Source organism: Mytilus edulis, chromosome 4 (assembly GCF_963676685.1).
Source record: "Mytilus edulis chromosome 4, xbMytEdul2.2, whole genome shotgun sequence".
Taxonomy (NCBI): Eukaryota; Metazoa; Mollusca; class Bivalvia; order Mytilida; family Mytilidae; genus Mytilus; species Mytilus edulis.
Window position 1 is genome coordinate 86352210 of NC_092347.1, and position 22786 is coordinate 86374995.

The 22786-nt window shown below is 31.8% G+C and overlaps 2 protein-coding genes across 12 annotated transcripts in view; both read right to left on the bottom strand.

Annotated features, from left to right (window-relative positions):
- The window catches only part of LOC139520873 (GRIP and coiled-coil domain-containing protein 2-like), an 88130-nt gene that overhangs the window by 1529 nt on the left and 63815 nt on the right, over positions 1-22786 (bottom strand). For 5 of the 11 annotated variants that reach the window (XM_071313885.1, XM_071313882.1, XM_071313891.1 and 2 more), the window contains 16 exons: positions 15445-15928; positions 14953-15104; positions 14532-14597; positions 13902-13964; positions 10843-10938; positions 10031-10177; positions 9142-9318; positions 8452-8619; positions 7940-8062; positions 5936-6031; positions 5313-5438; positions 4629-4815; positions 4023-4301; positions 1511-1614; positions 673-1026; positions 195-260 (listed from right to left, as the gene is read on the bottom strand). In XM_071313885.1, the coding sequence (XP_071169986.1) occupies positions 195-260; positions 673-1026; positions 1511-1614; positions 4023-4301; positions 4629-4815; positions 5313-5438; positions 5936-6031; positions 7940-8062; positions 8452-8619; positions 9142-9318; positions 10031-10177; positions 10843-10938; positions 13902-13964; positions 14532-14597; positions 14953-15104; positions 15445-15928 (2688 nt within the window). The remainder of the gene's footprint in view (positions 1-194; positions 261-672; positions 1027-1510; positions 1615-4022; positions 4302-4628; positions 4816-5312; positions 5439-5935; positions 6032-7939; positions 8063-8451; positions 8620-9141; positions 9319-10030; positions 10178-10842; positions 10939-13901; positions 13965-14531; positions 14598-14952; positions 15105-15444; positions 15929-22786) is intronic. The other 6 variants (XM_071313890.1, XM_071313888.1, XM_071313889.1 and 3 more) reach the window with 4 other exon arrangements.
- On the bottom strand, positions 17251-21579 carry LOC139520874 (uncharacterized). The gene is made up of 3 exons (XM_071313895.1): positions 20236-21579; positions 18532-18571; positions 17251-17349 (listed from the first exon to the last, which is right to left on the bottom strand). The coding sequence occupies exon 1, from the start codon at positions 21492-21494 to the stop codon at positions 20238-20240; it is 1257 nt and encodes a 418-aa protein (XP_071169996.1). The 5' UTR covers positions 21495-21579; the 3' UTR covers positions 17251-17349; positions 18532-18571; positions 20236-20237.

The following is a 22786-nucleotide window of genomic DNA, read 5'->3' on the forward strand; positions in this document are numbered from 1 at the left end:
CAAGCCAATTTTTATGTCACATGAATTTGGTTTGAGATACTTATAATGAAAGATATAGATAATGTGGTCTACAACTGGTTTATCCTTTATTGTATTTAACTATTTATGCATTGGATGAAAATGTATGGTTGAGGGTGGGAATCTGAAAAGGCTATCTGATGTCTAAAGAAGGGGTTAATGATGTGACTATTTACCTGTCTATTTGTCTTTGGAATTTCTTCAACGAAATAAGACGGGACTAAACCATAATGTCCATCAACCTAAAAATAAAAGAATATAAAAAATTAAAAATGAAGCATATTTACTTATGAATAAACTAAAAGGCTTTAACTAATGTAAATCAATGAAGCTTAAAACAAATCTTAACTAACTAAAAAGTTTAAATCAATTAATATATTCATTAAGCAAATCTCTTCAATGAACACACATTTACTAAAAGAGAGAAAAAAAATACTATTTGTTTCTGGGTAATTGATTACAGTGGTAAAAGAGATCAAAACATTAAGAATTGCAGGTTATTTCCAATCCAAATCAGCATGCTTTCTCATAAACATAAAGACATTTAACAGTTTCTGATCTGCTGACTTCAAACATATAAATTCCAGATTTGTAGTTATATTATGATGTACAAGTTTTATCTTCATCTGAACTTTGTAATTAACAATTACTTACACAACCATAAAAGTATCCATCCCGTCTTTCTTCTCCGTATATCGTTATGGAATCTCCAGCACTAAATGCCAGTTCCTGTGACGTATCAGCTCTAGGAGACTGTTTTTGTGGGTCATAATCATAGATGCCTAAGTATTGTCTTTGATGTAACTTAATAAATTCATGACTTGTTAACACTCTGTCCTCTCTAGAATCGTTGTCTCCGTAGAAGATATCTATAATCTCTGACACTTGTCTGTCACAGACTGACTCGATACCAAATATGTGGTCCCTGTCCATACTGATACTGTGGAGGACCAGTCTGGTTATGCTTGCTTTGGTAAGGTGTCGGTGAAGTTTGCCATCCACAAATATCTACAAACACCATACACGTTATAAAGATTTCAAGCTTAGTTCATAGCTTTCTATAGATTATTTATATAAAGCAATTCAAATTGAAATATGAACTGCCTGTTTTAGTGTTGTACCAGTTACTGTCAGAAACTCAGTATTTTTTCTTAAATATTGAACAGGAACCTCATTTAGAGATATTATTGTAACATGCTTATGACTACCAAAAGTTAGGTTTAACACCACAGACTCTAACATCAACTTTTCTTTTTCTAAGCAATGAAAAACTGGTAACTAGAGTGTCAGTTGTTGCATGATATTTATAGGTACAAGTAGATGTTACTGTCAAATTATGAATCTAACCACTAAATGATAAAATTTCCATTAAAATCAGGACTTTTATGTCATATATTGCTTTCGTGTAAAATAAAAATTTACCCACAAAATCACATCCAATTATTAAGAATCCGTGGTTTATTATTTAACCACAAAGACTTGAAAATAATACCTTATATCCAGTAACAGGTGTTGCAGGAGGTTTCCATGACAGAGTTATCCCCCTTTCTGTTTCCACGGCCTGGAAATCTTGTGGTGGATCAGGAACGACTGTAACTAAAAAAAAAAATGTTGAAGCCAGATCTTGAATAGCCTCTGTATGTCTATGAACTATATATTTTTTTCAATGATTTTGACCTTTACATGTTTTATAGACACTGTTCTATTGATGAAGACTATGTTGATCTCAAATTAGTTTTGGTAATGGGTGTTGATGAGTTGCTGATGTAAACCACATAACTGCTTTTATTGTGTGTAATTCATGTTAAAAAAAATAAGTCATCTTTGAAAAATTGGATGAGTCTTCAAATAAAAATAATCAATAAAACAATAACCAGATGCTCCGCAGGGCGTAGCTTTATACGACCGCAGAGGTTGAACCCTGAACGGTTGGGGCAAGTATGGACACAACATTCAAGCTGGATTCAGCTCTAAATTTGGATTGTGATTAAATAGTTGACACAGCATAGGTTTCTGACACAGAATGAATGTGTTCTAAGGAACTTAAATTTTTTGTTTTCTCTTAGAGCAATTCACTATGCTGTTGAATATTAATCCTCTCAAAAAAATGTTTGAAGAAATTTTCTTTTTTATTTATGAAATTTCAAATGAGAAAAATTGAACCCAATTTTTTTAATCACATCCCCCTTTCCCTTATTCCAAAACTAATCTCAATTAAAATTTCTAATGGAGTTTGCAACAATAACTACTCATTTAAATACATCATAAAATATTAAGATGTAAAAAAACTGCTTGTTATCACTGAATGGTAAAGATTATTTTAATTTATCAGTTGGTAGTAAAAAGTGAATATACATTGTATATTGTATATAACAAAGATTTAAGTTGATTCTGGACAAAGAAAGATAACTCCAATTAAAAAAAAATCTTGCTATTGCACAATATTTTGCAATTAGATGTTTCTTGCTTACTATTCTGGACAAAGAAAGATAACTCTAATTAAAAAAAAATTGCTATTTCACAATATTGTGCAATTAGATATTTCTTGCCATTGTGCAATACTGTGCAATTGAAAAGACTTGCTATTGCACAATACTTAATATAATAATTTTAGATCCTGATTTGGACCAACTTGAAAACTGGGCCCATAATAAAAAATCTAAGTACATTTTTGGATTCAGCATATCAAAGAACCCCAAGATTTCAATTTTTGTTAAAATCAGACTAAGTTTAATTTTGGACCCTTTGGACTTTAGTGTAGACCAATTTGAAAACAGGACCAAAAATGAAGAATCTACATACACAGTTAGATTTGGTATATCAAAGAACCCCATTTATTCAATTTTTGATGAAATCAAACAAAGTTTAATTTTGGACCCTGATTTGGACCAACTTGAAAACTGGGCCAATAATCAAGAATCTAAGTACATTTTTAGATTCAGCATATCAAAGAACCTAACTGATTCATTTTTTGTCAAAATCAAGTTAAGTTTAATTTTGGACCCTTTGGACCTTAATGTAGACCAATTTGAAAACGGGACCAAAAGTTAAGAATCTACATACACAGTCATGACAGTTAGATTCGGCATATCAAAGAACCCCAATTATTCAATTTTGATGAAACAAACAAAGTTTAATTTTGGACCCTTTGGGCCCCTTATTCTGTTGGGACCAAAACTCCCAAAATCAATACCAACCTTCCTTTGATGGTCATAAACCTTGTGTTTAAATTTCATAGATTTCTATTTACTTATACTAACGTTATGGTGCGAAAACCAAGAAAAATGCTTATTTGGGTCCCTTTTTGGCCCCTAATTCCTAAACTGTTGGGACCTAAACTCCCAAAATCAATACCAACCTTCCTTTTGTAGTCATTAACATTGTGTTTAAATTTCATTGATTTCTATTTACTTAAACTAAAGTTATTGTGCGAAAACCAAGAATAATGCTTATTTGGGCCCTTTTTTGGCCCCTAATTCCTAAACTGTTGAAACCAAAACTCCCAAAATCAATCCCAACCGTTCTTTTGTGGTCATAAACCTTGTGTCAAAATTTCATAGATTTCTATTAACTTAAACTAAAGTTATAGTGCGAAAACCAAGAAAATGCTTATTTGGGCCTTTTTTGGCCCCTAATTCCTAAAATGTTGGGACCAAAACTCCCAAAATCAATACCAACCTTCCTTTTGTGGTCATAAACCTTGTGTTAAAATTTCATAGATTTCCATTCACTTTTACTAAAGTTAGAGTGCGAAAACTAAAAGTATTCGGACGACGACGACGACGCCGCCAACGTGATAGCAATATACGACGAAAATTTTTTCAAATTTTGCGGTCGTATAAAAACTGTTCAGCAAGTTCTTAACATTTACAATTTTTCAATCTGTTAACATATAAAAATTAAACATATGCAAAATGTAAATGTATATAAGCTGTCAGAATATCAAATAATTTCTGTAGATTTGTTTGCTTTTAAAACATATCCAACAGTTAGTAAATTATTACCTTGTTTGATGTTTTGACCTGTTGTTTTCCTTAATCCATTAAACTTAGGACTGGAACATCCAGATTTCCCTTGTTTAACCAACTGGCCATACATCTGAACAATATTTTCTGGTGAGGTATCAAGATGGTTTGGTGGCTTCTCATACTGTTGCCACCGCCTGTCATTAGCTGTGGGAAAATGGTGGCCATTTACAGGAGCTCTACCTAAATAAGCTGCTGGTACCAGTCCTACTTTTCCATTAACCTCAGCCTCAAAATACCCTCTGTCATCTAATGGACCTGTAAAACAATAATCTATGTCATTTAATTTTCATATCTTTACTTTATAGTTCCTATTTACTTTCAGCAATAAGTGTTCTTTTTTTTTTTATACAATATCTGTATTTATTTTTACTTATTAATTCCCTAAATATTGTCATGGTTTTTACCAAAAGCATTAGTAAATTATATTACATGATTTTTTAAAAGAAAAACATAAATTTCTTATTATTTCAATGGATAAGTTACCTGTACAAGAAAATATATCCCAATTTTTTCAAGTCACATTTCTAATTAAGGACTGTTACCTTATGAAATGAAAACCTTTTTTAAAAATATAGAACTTACCTGTAATAAGGACATTATCTCCCTTGTTCAGTTGTAGTTCCAGTCGAGGACTGTTACTTTTAGAAAACATAGAAGGATCGTAGTCTGATACTACTGTGAAGTGTGGATTCTTTGGTATCTCTCCTTGTACAAACTGTTCTGATATTAAATGTCTGTCATTCTGGTCAGGGACTTTACCATTAGATAACTATAAAATACAAATATAAATTGACATGTAGCTATATATAAGATTTATTTAGACTAATTTTTCCACTAATTTTGGAACCTAAACAAAATCATGTGCATACAAAAAAAAAATGGACAAACCAGAAAACATGATAAAAAACTTTGTCATACCTGCACACCTTCAGGAGCTACAATGTGGAAGATCTCCATCCAGCTCGATTAAGGGGAGATAATTCTTGACAACATTTTTGAATTTTCATTCAAAATTAAGTAGTCAGGGTACAGGTCCAATAGGTATTTTATATTTATAAATAAAAAGGAAGTTTCACCCTAAATCTGAAGTGTTGTCAGTTATACTGTCTTGAATATACCTGAGTTTATGATAACATTGTCACAGAGTGTATACATCTGAAATAATTTTGATTATAGTATATCACCAAAATTCTTTTGATTTTTTAAATCTAAAACAATTCATATCTTATTTTTAGAAAAAATCTCTTTTATAACTAAATAACATACCATTGATGGACTTTCATTATCTTGTTTGTCCATATAAGATTCCATAACTTTAAGCTCCTCTAGCAGAGCTGATGATTTCCCAGATCCCTGGCAAAATTCATCTTTAAGGCGCCGTAAAAGGCTGTCCTGAAAATATAACAAAACAAATCCTTCTTCAAATCACTACCTTCTGTATAGATACAAAATAAAACAGCTGAACTAAAACTTTTTATGTTGTTGGACATATATAGGCTTGATTTGAAAAATATGCCTTTGTAATTTTCTGTTGATTTTCCTATAAAGTTAGTTGAGAATAATTCATGGGCGCTTGAATATATCATGATTTTATCAAAGGTTGGCCTATTATGTCAAATATTTTTACCACCTGCTATTTATATTTGTATTTTAACATGGGTGTGTACTCAAAGCATTTGAAGGACGTCATGTTATAATATCAAGTAATTTTTATGAGTACATCTAGATTTGACCACAACATCCAGTGAGATTCAATATTAGTCTACATAAGATAATTATATAATAAAATGTAACTGAGTTTTATCTAATTCAAATATCAGAATATCCCATCACACATGATGCAGATAATTTATTTTACAAAGCCTAACTTGAAGTGTTTGCATCAGTACCTTTTCTTTACATTTCTGTGACAGATGACTAATCCTGGCTTTTAAAATAGCAATGTTCTTTGTTAAATCTTCTTTATTTGTTTCTAATGTTGATATCTGTGAAAATAAAGACAGAATAACATGTATTAAATTACTAATCAATCATTTAGTTATTATGTAACTTTTTGTTGAAAGACCAATTAACATGATTTGACTATACACCAACTAACTCCAACTTTATTCATACAATCCTCAGTCTTAAATTTATAATTTCATCCTTCAAAAATACAAATCCAACTCTAAAAGTAGTCAGTGAGTAAGTAAATAATTGAGAAATTAATTTATGTTTGCATACATATACAGATGACAACAATTTCAATAACACATGAGCTCTGACAACATACTTTAACATGCATACATCTCATTTGCATTGATAAACATTGTCTTATCAAGGCCTTTTATAGCTGACTATGTGGTATGGGCTTTGCTCATTGTTGAAGGCCATACAGTGACCTATAGTTGTTAATGTCTGTGTCATTTTGGTCTCTTGTGGAAAGTTGTCTCATTGGCAATTATACCACATCTTCTTTTTTATATACAAAACATCACACAAAGCAGACATTCAACACGTACTGTATTTTAACTCCTATACTTATTTTATAAACAAAGGGAAATCAGGTGGGGCATAGAGATACCCTTTGATAGGAAAATAATTCCTTTTTCAGCATTTAATCTTAAAAAAAATATGCGTAGCTCAGCTTTTTTTTTACCAAAAGGGACACTTATGCCCCTTTCCTTTAACCCTAGATATGTCCCTGGTAAATATATAAATTTTGAAAAAAAGAATCAGGCAAGTTAATATATTAGTCTTGAAATATTAAGCAGTCAAGCAGTTTGGTTGAAAATGAAGCCAAGATCTACCTTACCTATAGGATCCTAAATATCAATGAAAATGTACTACACATTGTAACCAACAGAGATGAAGCAAGGTGTTTAATAAAAAGCCTTGGAATTACTGAAGTTGACAAAAAATGTGGAAATCTCATTTGTTACAAATATCCTATATGGTTTTTGTGTATAGAGAGAACATAAATACATAAAACAGTATATAAAATATATTACACAGTATGATTTACTGATAAACAAATCAATTAAGAGATAAAAAATAGGTAAGCCGTGATTTATAGCTGCTAAAACTTCCCAACACACAATTTTGACTGATGCATACACATATAAATACACAAAAAAAAACAAAAAAAAAACAGAGATTTTACATTTTGCAATTGACTGGCAATTTTCTGTGACATTTAACCCACCCACCACCAATTTTGATGTTTAAATTGTAATTCAAAACTAAATACCATAAAATTTGCAGTTTCCTTTTTTTAAATCTAAAGTGGAAATGACATCCCCATTTAAATAAATTGGTTACAAAATTAAAAAAAATATCAGCAAGTTGTCTGAAGGATAGTGAGGAAATAAACTTTTAATGTTATATGAATATTAACTCCACTTTGTAGTGGTTCACTTGTTGAAATGAAGTTTCACCATGCTAGCTAACAAAGTAACATTCCACAAAAACACCCCAAACTTGATCATTGCTCCATTTCCTTAGCATAGAAGCAGACAAGAACTATGAATTGTGTCCTACTTTTGACCATAAAATCCTAATACCTCCAACTAGTTTCAAAATAATAATACAAACAATTTTTCAGTAACATTAACCTGAATAATTCATTAATTATATTCCGCTGATCTATGATTACTACATTTTTTGAAAGTAGGAAAGATTGATCACTGTGAGGGACCAAATAATTCGGGGTACAGTAACATACAATATAATACTCTTTATTGCAAAACATGAAACCCTGGGGGGTTAAAATGCCAACATAGTACGTTGTATACACAAGTGACAAGAAACATAATACATGATAAATGTTTAAAACAAATCAAGTTGATATTAATATATAAGTAAATGTGACATTCAGTATAATTGTTACAAGTGCCAACAACACTTATTAGTACCCTTGTCTGAATGTTAACATAATCCCGTAGTTTTCTCTGTAGGTGATATTTCTCTTCCTCAAGGGAGATAATCGATACTTTCAGTTCTTTAACCTCCTTCATTTGGTTGTTAACTGTCTCAGTCTGTTTAGTTTTAAATATACAAATTGCAAAGTGTTTCACATTTTAGATTACTTAGTAACCAATAAAAATCTTATTGATCTGCAAGTGGCATACATTCCTTGATAACGTTTCTAAGAAAGTGAAATTTAAAAATAAATCTCTCATACCACATACTTATCTTATGCTTTTATCAGCTTGTCTTACAAGATTCAAATGTATTTCAGTTAAAAGACATTTCTTAATCATTTTTTAACAGTTAAGTTTTCTAGAATTAAAATTGAATCCACAGCTGACAACAAAAGAAAGCAAATACATGTATCTTTAAAATTTAACTTTTGAACTTTTGTTAATGCTAAATATAATACTAAATTCAAGGTGGATAATTTGTATTTATCACATAAAGATAATACCTTGCCGTCTAAAAGTCTTGAAACACTTTGCATTTTGTCGTCAAGGCTATTTTTCTCAAAGTCCAGATGACTAAAGTTTTTGGCTTTCTCTTTCAACTGAATAATTTCAAATCTGAGTTGATCCCTTTCAACTTTCAATGAACGAGCTTCACTATCCATGAATTGCAGCTAATAGTGTTAGATAAAGAATTCACAGCTTATATTGTTAGTAAAAGTAGTGATTTTGTATGTCTTAAAATGTTCATATTTCCATTCATTTCAGTATAGTCTAAATTTTTGCTTTGTGGAACATTACATATATTTGTCATTGACTGGAACCTAAATTCCAATAAACAAAGCATACTATGAAATGGGTGATTTTTTACCTTTTACTAAGTTTTACACATTAAAGGATAATATCACATAATTGCTGTTACTCAGCCACACACTAGCCAATCCAGTAAAGTGTCTGAATGTACACATATATTTCTATTATCTCAACTAGACCTAATAATCCCAGTCCAAAAAGACAACACTTGCTTAAGTTTAAAAGTATACAAAAGGAGATAGAAATGAAATAGATGTTATCTTACTGGTTGGAGTTCAAATTACTCAAGTTAAAAAAACTGAATGTTAGCTTTCCGAGAAAATATTATATAGATTTGTCAAATTGTAAGAAACAGGAAAAAGTGAAATGTTTATATAATTTACCTGTTCGTGCAGGTTATTATAGTCTTGTTTCAGGTGTTTTTCTGATATGTGTGTTTCTGACACTTCTTGTTCTAGACAATGTAAAGCTTCAAGGGCATTAACTCTCATATCCTCTATTGTTCTACACTCCTCCTGCCATTGTCTTAACTCCACCAGTAAACTGTCAACTTCATTTGTCTGCAGAAAAGACCAAACATTATAATTTTTGTATAGGTGTAATACCATCAAATCATGGTACGTCACATCCCGTTGTATACGAAAATAGGTTGAAAATAAATATTCCCTTGAATTTGACAGTTGTAGGTAATTAATCTTACATTTTATTGCAGTAAAAGATTTCTGTGTCATAAAAATATGTCTTTGGTATTTCAAAGCACCATTATTTTTTTATTTGGGATTTCTATAGAATATTTTGTTTTAATGAGTTTACATGGTGACTAATAAGGGTAGAAATTTGATTTGTTAACTTCCAGTGATGGTTATTTTCTTATATGCAGTGTAATTTTATGTCATTTTTTTTCTATAGTACTGGACAGGATAAAACTTTACTCATGCCAAGTTTTTCTTTATTTGAAACAAAGATAAATTCCACACATTTTTTTGAAAAGTGCAAATTTAACAAAGAATAATAGGGGAAAATCAATGGTGGTATTACACCTATAGTTAAAAATGTTCTCAACTAAAAGAGTCCACTACATTTGGTATAACTTTTATTAAACTATAAAATCAGCTTCCATTTAAACACTATAAATGTTGGCCAATTATTTAATCAGTTTGGGAATCTTAGCTCATTATGGTAATTTTATTGTGACAGAAGTTTATACAATGTAGTATGTTCCACTATTTCTAATGGAATCTCATATTAGATAATACTTATAAATCTATATACCTTTGCTTGAAGTTCTCTGTCTTTACGTTTGAGTTGTGTTGTGACATCACTTCCTGTACTACCTGTCACTTGATCTGTAAGTTTTTCTTTCATTCTGTGCACCTCAACTTCAATTTCATTGAGCACTTCTCTATCTTTTTTATTCTCCTTCAATAGAAAAAAATCCATAAATTCATTACACTGCTGTAGAAATCAGGTAAAGGTTTAGTTAAAATCCAGAATAATTTATCTTGTTTTTTATTCTTCATGCATAAAACAGCATATAAATAATACAATGATCATGAAGTTAGCAGATTCACAAATTCAATTAGAAATAGAAGAACAAAAAATAAATGGGGAATGTGAACATGGGACACAGATGAAGCCCCCGCTTGCATATAATGTTATAAAGGGACATAACTCAAGACAAGTATAAATGAAAGCTACAAAAATAAGAACTTGATCTGAGTTTTGTTGTCTTAAGCATTGTTTGCTAGTTTCTTAATATTGAGTTGAGGTAAAAATAAGCCAGAGAACACACATTGCATAACTCTAGAAGGGTAAAAGAAAACACAATAAAATTCAAACTTAAACTGGGTTTTGTGGTAATAAGTATTGTGTATAAGATTCATAATATTTGCTTGAAGCAAACCAAAGTTAGAGAAAGGATACCAATTAGGGGACTTATGGACATACACACAGACAAAGGTAAAACTAAATGCCCTCTCAGATTTGGCATTGGAATAAAAAGTCGTGAAAAACTGTAAAAATGATGTAGGAAAACATTTGTGATTTTAAAGATGCATATACTTGTTTATTTTAAGACTACTTACTTTGTTACAAAGTAGGTTCTGTAACATTTCTACAAAAGCTTCTAATATTTCTATGTGTCTACATTTTTCTTCAAGTTCTTTCTCTAACTTGTTTATCTATTAATAAAAAAAAAAGGTTACTAGTTTGAAAAGGTTGTTTTGAAATGATGCTCAATTACCTTTGCATGATACATTTTGTATCAAAACTGTTTTTTGCATTGACCATAGTGTAATTTGGGAAATTTCAAGAATATCAAATAATCCTGTGAGAATTACAATCATAATATAAATGAAACTACATATACGCAAGAACTTAATAGTACAATCAACAACTTATATAGCACCCACAATTTACAGTAAACTATATAATAAAACATATACAAGATACAGAAACATCTATCCACCATACTTTTCAAGATTCTACAAATTTCATTCATAAAATAAATTTTCTACAATAGAAAAGTCAATTACAGTTTGCATTGGTCTCCATCAAGCAAATATTAAAAGTTTGACCATAGAATGATGATGTCCAATGAAAATCTTCATATCAAACAACACTGTATGAGATTGTCCAAACACTATATTTCTATAAAACAAACTCAGCTCATAAACAAAGAAAACAAGTGAAACTGCGAGCTACTGCTCACTGATGATACCCCCGCCGCAAGTGGATAATATTAATAGTGTAAAAATATGCAAGTGTTCGGTAAACAGGAAGTTGTCGAGTGATGAATCTGAAAACGCATCACACGGCATAGCTGACTTATATAAATCCTGAAACCAAATTTCAGAAATCCTTGTATTGTAGTTCCTGAGAAAAATGTGACGAAAATTTTCAACTTGGCTATCATGTGTAAAATCATACAAGTGTTCGGTAAACAGGAAGTTGTCGAGTGATGAATCTGAAAACGCATCACACGGTATAGCTGACTTATATAAATCCTGAAACCAAATTTCAGAAATCCTTGTATTGTAGTTCCTGAGAAAAATGTGACGAAAATTTTCAACTTGGCTATAATGTGTAAAATCAGACAAGTGTTCGGTAAACAGGAAGTTGTCAAGTGATGAATCTGAAAACGCATCACACGGTATGGCTGACATATATAAATGTTGATACCAAATTACAGAAAGGGTGGATGTGTAGTTCCTGAGAAAAATGTGACGAAAGTTTCATGGGACGGACTGACTGACGGACGGACTGACGGACGGACTGACGGACTGATGGACGGACTGACGGACGGACTGACGGACAGACAGAGGTAAAACAGTATACCCCCCCTTTTTTAAAGCGGGGGAAAGCGGGGGTATAATAATTACATGTATATCCATTTAAATATCAGTGTAAATATTTGTGCAAATTTTTAACATGCTTTACAATAAGTGATGTGGACAACATGTGACATACCCTTTGTCTACGTTTTTTGGCAGGAGGAAGCTTGGAAAATAATGTTAATGGCTATCAACCCATAATATTACGTTGTGTATCTTACGGTTAATGGTGTCAGTACTCTGAATCGACCTCATAATAAAATCTGTTGTAGTATTTTGGTTATCAGACTACCTTCTTAAATGGAAAATTGTGGATTTTACTTTTGTAGTTTTATTCACAATAAAATTGATAAAAATCACAATAGTTGGTATAGCAGTGTCAGACACTTATGTAAAATTATTGACCTGCCCAGTAACTTCATTAATTTTAGTAAATACAAATTCAGAAAATGTTTACTTAATTGTTTAAAAGTATCCTATGTCAAATCTTGGGAAAATGCTTATAGCCAAAATAGCCAAGGAAAACTAAGAACATATTGTCAGTTTAAAACATCATTTTGTAAAGAAAATTATTTAAATATCTTGAAAAATTTTGATTTGAGAAAAGCAAAATTTTGATTTGAGAAAAGCTATCACAAAATTCAGGATTTCATCTCATAGACTTAAAATTGAAACTGGGAGATATTCCAAATTAGAAGTTCATCAAAGAATTTGTGATAAATGCGATTTGAATAAAGTGGAAGATGAACTTCATTTTCTTATAGAATGTCCTGTATACTCTAAGGATAGAGACATGTTATTTGATCTGATATTTAAAGAATGTAAAAATTTTTACTCCTTGGATATGGTCAATAAATTTATTTGGCTATTAAACTGTGAGTCTATTAATATTTTAAAACAACTTGGCTATTTCTTATCAAAACACCTGCCTTGAGTAAACATTTATAATATAACACTGGGATACTGTAAGTAATATTTAAAATGTCTAACTTTTTAAAGCATACTGTTTTGTTGTTTTGCTTTATTGTATTTGTAATTGTTTGTAACTATATATTGTCATGAATGTATATGCACTATGCCCCTTGAGGGTACCTCTTATGGAAATAAAAGATATTCTATTCTATTCTATTCACAGTCGATTATAAATTATTTAATGTCCTTAAGGTCTTCTTACAACTTTTAGATTTGTTCGTGTAAAGAATCACTGTTGATTCATAAAATCTGTTGGTCATTTTTGTGTGTGGAGAATGCCTGATAAATTGAAGAAATATATATTATAATAAAATTGAGAATGGAAATGGGGTATGTTTCAAAGAGACAACAACCCGACCATAGAAAAAAACAACAGCAGAGGGTCACCAACAGGTCTTCAATGTAGCGAGAAATTCCCGCACCCGAAGGCGTCCTTCAGCTGGCCCCTGAACAAATATATATACTAGTCCAGTGATAATGAACGCCATACTTATTTCCAAATTGTACACAAGAAACTAAAATTAAAATAATACAAGACTAACAAAGGCATTGACATCCCATTGTACAACGAAATATTTCAATCACAATTCTAAAGAATATTTTGTTTCATTGCTACTAGCAAGATAAGCTCTCTCCATTCTTTTGTATTAAAACTCTTGAAGAATTTTAATTTTTTAGCCACTAGCTAAAACATTTCTTACTATTTACATTATTACTGGTATACAAAAGGAAAAGGCAAGTTAAATACTATCTTTACACAAGCATTATCTTAAATGATGTAATATAATGTATTTAGCATGAATGAAATCAGAAATCAGACAGCTTAAGCATAGTAGTACCTCATCTTTACTGTGTTTCATTTCTTTCTCTGCATTATCAAAATTTCTTCTGGCTTCATAAGCCTAAAACATAAATAAACCATACATTCATTCACATATAGAAAAGCATCAATGCTCACCATTGTTTATTATTGTACTAGTACAGGTTGTTTTTCTCATCGAAATAGGAGGAATCTATAAATATGGCATTACTTTTGTCCCTGTACAATGCTGTTTTCCTAGCACATGGAGCATTAATACTGACTATAGTAAATTTGTGATTAAATCCATTTCTTAAAGTGAACGCTGAAAGCTATATATTGCATTCATTTTGCAGTAGAACTAGAATTGCATTGTATTAAATAATATGAAAGGCAATAATATGAACAGAAATATCTTCCTTTGTGCAAAATTGTTGTTAGCCCATCTGCAATCAGAGTAAAAAGGAAGGTAACTCCAATTATAAATATCAAACAGTTACATCCTTGATATTTCTAGAATTTTTAAATTGACTCAAAAATTCATACTTTAGCTTAATGTTTTTGTGTAAAACTCTTTATTTTGGGAGGCATGCACATAATGTAGCATGTCACTAGAATTCCTTAGAGCCATTCAATAACCTAAATATCTATTTCCTTAGGCCTATTTTACCTTTGTCTTCCATGTAAACAGACTCTCTTCTTCATCTGATATTTCTGAATAAGGAGCTGTTTTTTTCTAGAATAGACAAAATAAATTTAAATTTGATACATTTTAAAATTACTGAGAAAACAAAAGAAAATGCCTATTATGTGTGTAAGCGATATTATTTTTAACACCATAATCTCTAAATCTGTAATGTTTCAAGCAAACTAGGTTTACAAATTTTCGAGGGAGAAACTCACATACTAAAAGACAAAATTCTCTTTATTGTTTTAGCAAATTTGAGAAAAAGGCTTGAACATCTAATATGAAGATTATAACTTGAATAATCTGAGGAGGGAATTCTGACCATCTGTTTAAATCTTTTTTTCACCCCTATTTTTTCTCTTTAGTTTCTCATAGTTGTTAATTAACATAGTCAAAAATTTACCTCCAGAGTTTTTCCAATTTCCATAATTCGCTCCCGAAGTGATGTGCCTCTTCCTGTCGAGGCAGTCACATGACCACTGTCATGGAGACTAGATGGTCTTGGAGCAGCATAATTAACAGGGGCAGCATGGCTTTTTATCTCTTCTACAAAACCTGAAATAAATACAAATTTTATTTCAGAATTAACTCATCCTAGTGTCAAATCATGTCCCTTCAAATAAAATATGTATAAATAATAATTTCAGAAAGTATGGCATTTTGAAATTTGTTGCTGAAACCGTGAATTGTAATTGACCAGGTAACATTTTGAAAGGAAATTGCAGCTTTTAATGAGGAAATGAATAATGTTTAAATTATTTGATCTTATTTTTCTATCAACACATTTTTTGTCAATTTCTCAGTTATTTTTTCAATTAAAGGAGCAACATGAAAATATCAATCAGCTGTTGCCTGATAAATCAAAATGAAACGACCAGATATAAACTGTTCTTACCATGCATATCATCCCCACTGTTCTGTTCTGAGCTTGGTAGATAGTACGATAAACTATCAGGAGTCTTAGAGACTGTAGATGGAGGCATCGTGTGGTGTTGTCCTGAGTGTGACTTTAACATATCAGTGCTGTCTGCTGAAAGGAACTTCCTCCTTTTCAGGACAGGACTTGATGTATTGGAATCTGTGCCATTCTGTGTCATTCCTTCACTCTCTGAAGGTAATTCTATACCAAGAACCAGTTCCTCTTCTTTGTTCCTGGTATCACCTGGTTTGCTGGAATGTAAACTAGTTGCTTGCCCAACTGTTATCCATTTTCTCTCCTGTGATTTCACAGGGAGGAGTGATTCAACCTTTTTCCAATGAATCTCCTCTATGGAGCTGTCAAGGTCGTCACTATCTTTATCAAGATGGCTGATAAGATCATTAATTAATTTCCTCTTCTCCTCTGCTGTAGGTTTACTTTGATCTGTACCCCTTTTACTCTATAATCAAAACAACTTTAATTACTATCAATATCAAATTACTAAAACAATGTTATATATGTTAATCAGAAAAGTAGCTAGTATGTCATCCCTCCATTCACTTTAGAGTAACTGATCAACCCATCCGCAGGGGTCGTCTTAGGACTTGCAGTGAAATTTTAAAAAAGATATTTTGGGTCCGTGTCAAAGGCTTCATTGTGACTTTAAAATCAAGAACAGCAATAAAAGAGCTGTCCTTTACTTTTTGTGTGTTATTTGCTGTGTATGAATTGATCCTTTTGTGTCATGGATGGATACATCTTATCCTTTGTTCCAAGTTCAAATAATAGCCTGTTTTATCCTTTGTTTTTCTATACCACTATACTAAATTAATCAAATCCCACCACTAATGATAACCGATAAATAATCCTAACAGAAATTCTAGTCCTAAAACTAAACCTAACCTATTTCTAACAATATAAAGCTGATTCCTATTTCTATAGTACAGTATCCCTTTACACAAGCGAAGGTTGTAATTTGTATAGCTTGTCATTTACCTGCTAGTGGCAAAGAAACTGGACAAATGTGAATTTGTTTTTATATATAGTCTTTAGGCAGATAAATTGTTGTTTTCTTTAGGAAGATTCAAAGTTGAATTCCATTATCTATTTTTTTCCTTTATTTTTCTGTTCTTTTCTTTTGAATATCAAACTTAACACATTGCAAAATGACCACTGAGAGACATACAACATGCAAAAAGGCAAAAAATGTTGAAACATATTTATGAAATGGACCATCATCCAAACATCCATAGGATGTGATGGATGATGGACATTCTGTAAGGAAGCCGAAGGCTTCGCGGGTTAAAGATGAATATCTTATTCTACAGGCTAGTAACGACCTTGTTTTACAGTTGAGTGATTTTAAATCATAATCACCTGTACAAATCCACTCATGCGCGCATATATAAACCCGTGCACACCTGTATTCTGTCTCATTTTAAAGTATCCCGAAAAAGGATGTGAGCGAAAAAACTCATTTAATTGTATATAAAATGGGTGGGCCATAAATCAAGGGCGGGTCTTTAACCCGCGAAGCCTTCGGCTTCCTTACAGAATGTCCATCATCCATCACATCCTATGGATGTTTGGATGATGGTCCATTCTATTACAGAAGCCTACAGCTTCTTGGTTAAAGATGAATCTTTAAAGCAAATAGATCAATTAAATGAGATAAAAATGGCCACAAATATAAGATTTGAAACATCCACATTTAATGCTGTCATAAATATTACAATTATCATAATCACATAATCATGACACAAAGTCCATAAAGTTCATTTATATATATCCAACACAACATCCTGAACACAATCCTGGAAAAATCGACGGCTCTGGTCAATCCACGTACAAAGTTATCGGTTTCTGTAAAGAATGGAACTCCTGTAAAATATTATTTAGGTTGTCATTAAACAGACAAAACAGCATTAATAAATTTCTTTTTACCTGTCTTTACACCTCTTTTAGCTTCAACCTCTCTTAGATAAAATTTCTTAAATGTTTTTGCAGATTTCCAATTTGCTGTTTTCATAATTATATCTAGAGTGATACCAGCACTAAAAGCTGCAGATGTAGAGGCGCCTCTGAAAGAATGCGCCTGAAATTTTGTAACATCAATACCAGATGAAGTCAAGACAATTTTTAACCATCGAGCTAAAGTTGAGGTTGATATTTTACGCCATGTTCTAAAAGACACCAGGAGATAATCATCTTTGCGCAATTTTTTGGTAGCCTTCAAATAATATTTCAATGTGTATACTGGGCAAAGTTCTTTTTTCTTGTATGTATCCAGAGTTATGTTCTGGTTAATCCTACCAATTCTGTCTGTTTTTTGTAAACAGTTCATAGTAAAAACAACAGTTTTACTAGATGTTTCCATGTAATTCAAATTCAAATTTGTCAAAGTTTGAGCTCTTTGAGCAGTAGTTAAAGCTAATAAAGTTGCAATTTTTAAAGTTAACATCTTGAGACTTAAACTTTCCAGTGGAAATAAAGTTTCTAAATAACGAACAACTTTACCAACATCCCATGTGATGGAATATTTAGGCAAAGGTGGTCTTGCATTAAAAATTCCTTTCATAAATCTGGAAATGAGATTACTATTGATTACTGTATTACAGCCAATTGATGCCAGAGTCTGGCCAATAGAACACTTGTTCATATTAATGCAACTATAAGATTTGCCATCATCATAGAGTCTAGCGAGAAAATTCAATACTTGTACTTCATTTGGTGAAGTGGTATTGATTTTTTGTGTATTACACCAAAGATACCATTTCCGCCAACTATATTCATATTGTCGCGAGGTAGAGACTCTCCATGACTGAGTGATGATGTTTCTAGCTGATTTTGAAATTCCCTTCTTTTGGAGGGAATGCCTGATACTACACAAGCGACTAGGAATAACTTTCTCATGTTTAGCGGGTGCTTTTGATTGTTGTGTACAAGTCTTAAAAGATCTTGACAAAAAGGGAGAATAACAGGATAATCGACCAAACAATTCAATAATCTTGGAAACCAAGGTTGGGATGGCCATGTTGGAACTATCATTAAAACCATTCTCACCTGTTCCTCTTCTACCTTGTTCAAAATTCTTGCTATGATACTGAAAGGAGGAAAAACATATGGTAAATAATTTTTCCAAGAAAAAGAAAAAGCATCAGAAGCCATAGCATCTGGATCTGGAAACCATGAGACATATTTACTTAACTGTTTATTAAGTCTAGAAGCAAATAAATCAATATTTGGTTGAAAGAAATGCCCACAAATATTTCTAAATATATTTTCTTTCAACTTCCATTCAGAAGAGTCACTAAAATTTCTTGACAATTGATCAGGAGTAATATTATCTTTCCCTGCAATATGGACTGCTGTTATAAAATTGTTTTTATCAGCAGCCCAGAACCATATTTCTCTTACTACTTCCAATAGTGCTACAACACTACCTCCCATGTTATTTATATATTGAACTGCTGTAGAGCTATCAGATTTAATGCAAATATGAGAATTTGAAATGTTTTTTCCTAATGAAAAAAATGCATATTTTATAGCTAAAAGTTCTAATATATTAATGTGTGAAATGCTTTCAGATTTCATCCATCTTCCTTGAGTCTTATTTTTACCATAAACCGCTCCCCATCCAATTTTAGAAGCGTCAGTTTCAATATACTCAGTAGGAGTACCAAAGCTTATACTTTTCCCTTCATTCCTATCTACATTTTTAATCCACCATAAAATTTCATTTCTTGAATTCTCGGAGAGACTCATGATACCATCATAATTGTCATTGTTTTTGCTCAAAGCTAAAGTTTTCTCAATATCTAAATATCTATGAAAAATTGGTGCTAATAAAACTGCACATGAAGCTGAAGTAAATAAACCTATTAAAGAACTTACTTCCCTGATAACAGGATTGTATAAACTATAGATTTTGTTTGCACTTTTCAAAATCTTTTGTATTTTTTCTTCTGTCAGAAACACTTTAAATTGCACAGAATCAATCAAATATCCTAGAAAAATTATTCTCTGTGTTGGAATGAATACTGATTTTTCTTTATTTACTAAGAACCCTAGAGAGTGTAACAGATTTCTCAACATGACAGTATTTTCATAACAAATGTTCTCATAGGGACTATGTAATAATGAATCATCTATGTAGAAAAAAGACCCTACTCCTTGGTTCCTTATATGAGAAAAAACTACTTTCATAAGTTTTGTAAAAATTCTAGGTGCACTTGCTAACCCAAAACAAAGACAAGTAAATTCATAAATCTGATCTTTCCAAACAAATTTCAAATATTTTCTACATTTTTTGTTCATTGAAATTGAAAAATATGCATCGCATAAATCTATTGATGTAAAATAATCATTCTTGCTAATATTCAACAGAACAGACTGTAAATTTTCCTGTTTGAAATGAAAATATTTCACATATTGATTCAGACCTTTCAAATTTATTACAGGCCTATATTTCCCATTCTTCTTCTGAACAAGAAAAATATTTGATATAAATTCATCTTTCTCATGATTCGAAATTTGTATTGCACTTTTTGACAATAAAATTTGAATTTCATTATCAATTAGTTCTATTTCAGTTTTGTCAAAATTCATAATTTTTGGCATAAAAAATTGAACCGGTTTATTTTCAAATTCAATTTCATAACCGTTTTGAACTAGACTAAGAATCCAAGGATCGTATGATATTTTTTCCCAATTATGTAAACCAAAACGAATAGACCCAGCTATAAAAGTGGGAGATAGATTTTTTACCTCTAATATCTCCTGCCTCTTTGGTTTCTGTAACCAGCTCTCCCTCTGTAGCGGGAGTTTCTCATGCCTCTTTGGCCATAATTGTTGTTTTGGTATCTTCCTCTGCCCCTGTTTATACCTGGGGGGCAACCATAGCTGCAACCCCCTTGTCTCCAGTTTTTTGAAGTAGCTGTATTAACAACTCCCTTCATCTTCTGGGCATCATTAATATCTTTAACTTTCTTGGACACATCATCTCCGAACAAATATTCGGTAACGTCTAAATGTCTTGTACACAGTTGATGGTACTTCTGATCCATATTGTTTTTCAGTGTCATGCGTCTAACATATGATATTTCAAAAAATGCTGCACAAAGCATTGACAGGGCATTATTAATGTTGACCCTCATTTTAGCCACCATTTTTACTGCATCTGGTTTGGTCAGTGCTTCTGCAGTACGTATTACTGGTACAATGCCAAAACCCAAGATCCTTTGTATGGTTTGAAAGGACAGATCATCACTTCTGGCTTGGCGATTCAATAGATGCCAAATCTCAGGATTAACTTTAGGAGGTGCCAAAGACTTGCTATTTGAAGGAACTTTATAATCCTTAGCTATTTCTGTAATAACAGACTTACGATTTGTCACAGCGTTTACAAGAGCAGCGATACTCTTATGTGTTTCGTCACCAAACTTGTCATCATCTTCAAAAATTTTTGGTATAGCATAAGCGAACTCTTCCTCGCTGTTTACCTCTGACTCAAACTCATCATCTGCATTGTTTCCAAAAATGTCATATTGACTAAAGTCAACTTCACCTTCACCTTCGTCTTCTTCCGGTGCAACCGGGTGTTCCGGTGCACTCGCTAATTCATATCTGTCGGCATTACTATTTTGCCTGTCTAACAAGAGTTCTAGTTTAGAATAAATTCTTCTGAATTCATCTTCTCTTTCTTTATCTTTATCTGAAGGTTTTGCAATGTTTCCCCGTTTTACGGGAGCCTTTCCTTTCCTGTTCTTGCCAGGTCCCTTACCCGGGCCTCTTTCATTGTTTTGTTTACTTGTGCTAGTTTTCTTTAATTTCTTAACACTTTCTGGGGGAACCACGACCGACTTTAATTGTCTCTTTTTGGGTGGTGAGAAGTGTACTGACTCATCAGCCACTGCAGAAAACCCAGAGAAACTAGCTTCGTCCCCCGAAGCCAGAATGGACATAATGTCCGCCGCCACTTGGCTGGACTGGGAAAGACCCGAGTCGGAGTCTTCAGTACTAGACATTATAAAGTATAGACACGAGTCGTGTCTGCTGATTCAGCAATTTTATTTTTACTTTACTTTACTCGTTCTAGCCTTAGAATAAAATGAGACAGAATACAGGTGTGCACGGGTTTATATATGCGCGCATGAGTGGATTTGTACAGGTGATTATGATTTAAAATCACTCAACTGTAAAACAAGGTCGTTACTAGCCTGTAGAATAAGATATTCATCTTTAACCAAGAAGCTGTAGGCTTCTGTAATAGAATGTCTGATTTTCCAGTTTAATATCCCTGAAATTATTTCCAGTCTATTTCTAGCTAATTATTATATAATGTTTAATATTTTCAAAGCATTTTATTTGTGATAAGCAAGTACAGCCGTAATAGTATTTTACAGAAAAGCTTATATTTATAAATTATTTTTATTTTTTCAATCTTAAAAAAATGACAACTTGCCCACAACATATATATACCAATGTTAGAGCAAATGAAAAAGGATTTACTGTCATCGGAAACTTTGCCACCTGTGCAAAACTTGTTTTTAAATAATTCTATAAACCCTTGTATGATTATTTTAACAAGAGGCTGTTACAACGACAGCAAACAGGATTTATTAACATTTATTTGTGTTCTGGCAATATCACAAGAACCATAACTGATGAACGGTGAAAGTGAAAATCGTCAATATCAAATTTGACCTCCATTTTGTCATCAGTTTAACATATTAAAATTTGAAAAGCTTAGGTTGAATGGTTCATGAGTAAATGCAACAACATGAATGGAAACACCATTTTTCGATCTTTCAAGAACATAACTCCTGAACAGTAAAAGTCAAAATATACATTATTTAACTTGACCTCCATTTTGTCATCAGTAACAACAAATTAAAATTTGAAAAGATTTGGTTTTCAACAGTTCATGCGTAAATGCACGGACACGACTGGAAACGACATTTTTCAATCTTTCAAGAACCATAACTCCAGAACGGTAAAAGTTAGAATCGTCAAACAACATATTAAAATTTGGGAAGATTTGGTTGAACAGTTCATGCGTAAATGCATGGACAACATTTGGTTGAAGCCCGCCCGCCCGACCTCCTGCTGTACATCCCCATATCAGTAACCAACATTTTTGTCACAAAAATCCTGTTAAAAAGTATTACACAGTTTATTTATACTTAATTGATAAAACACTTCTGTTCATCAATGGCATAAGATTACTGGTTATGGGTACTGATATTACTTGTGTACAAACACACTAATACTATAGTTCTTTAAATACTAATAAATTTTAGTTTAATTCAACTTGAGG

Coding starts and splice junctions, on each gene's coding strand:
- LOC139520874 (XM_071313895.1), bottom strand. CDS start 21,494: ATGTCTAGTACTGAAGACTCCGACTCGGGTCTTTCCCAGTCCAGCCAA.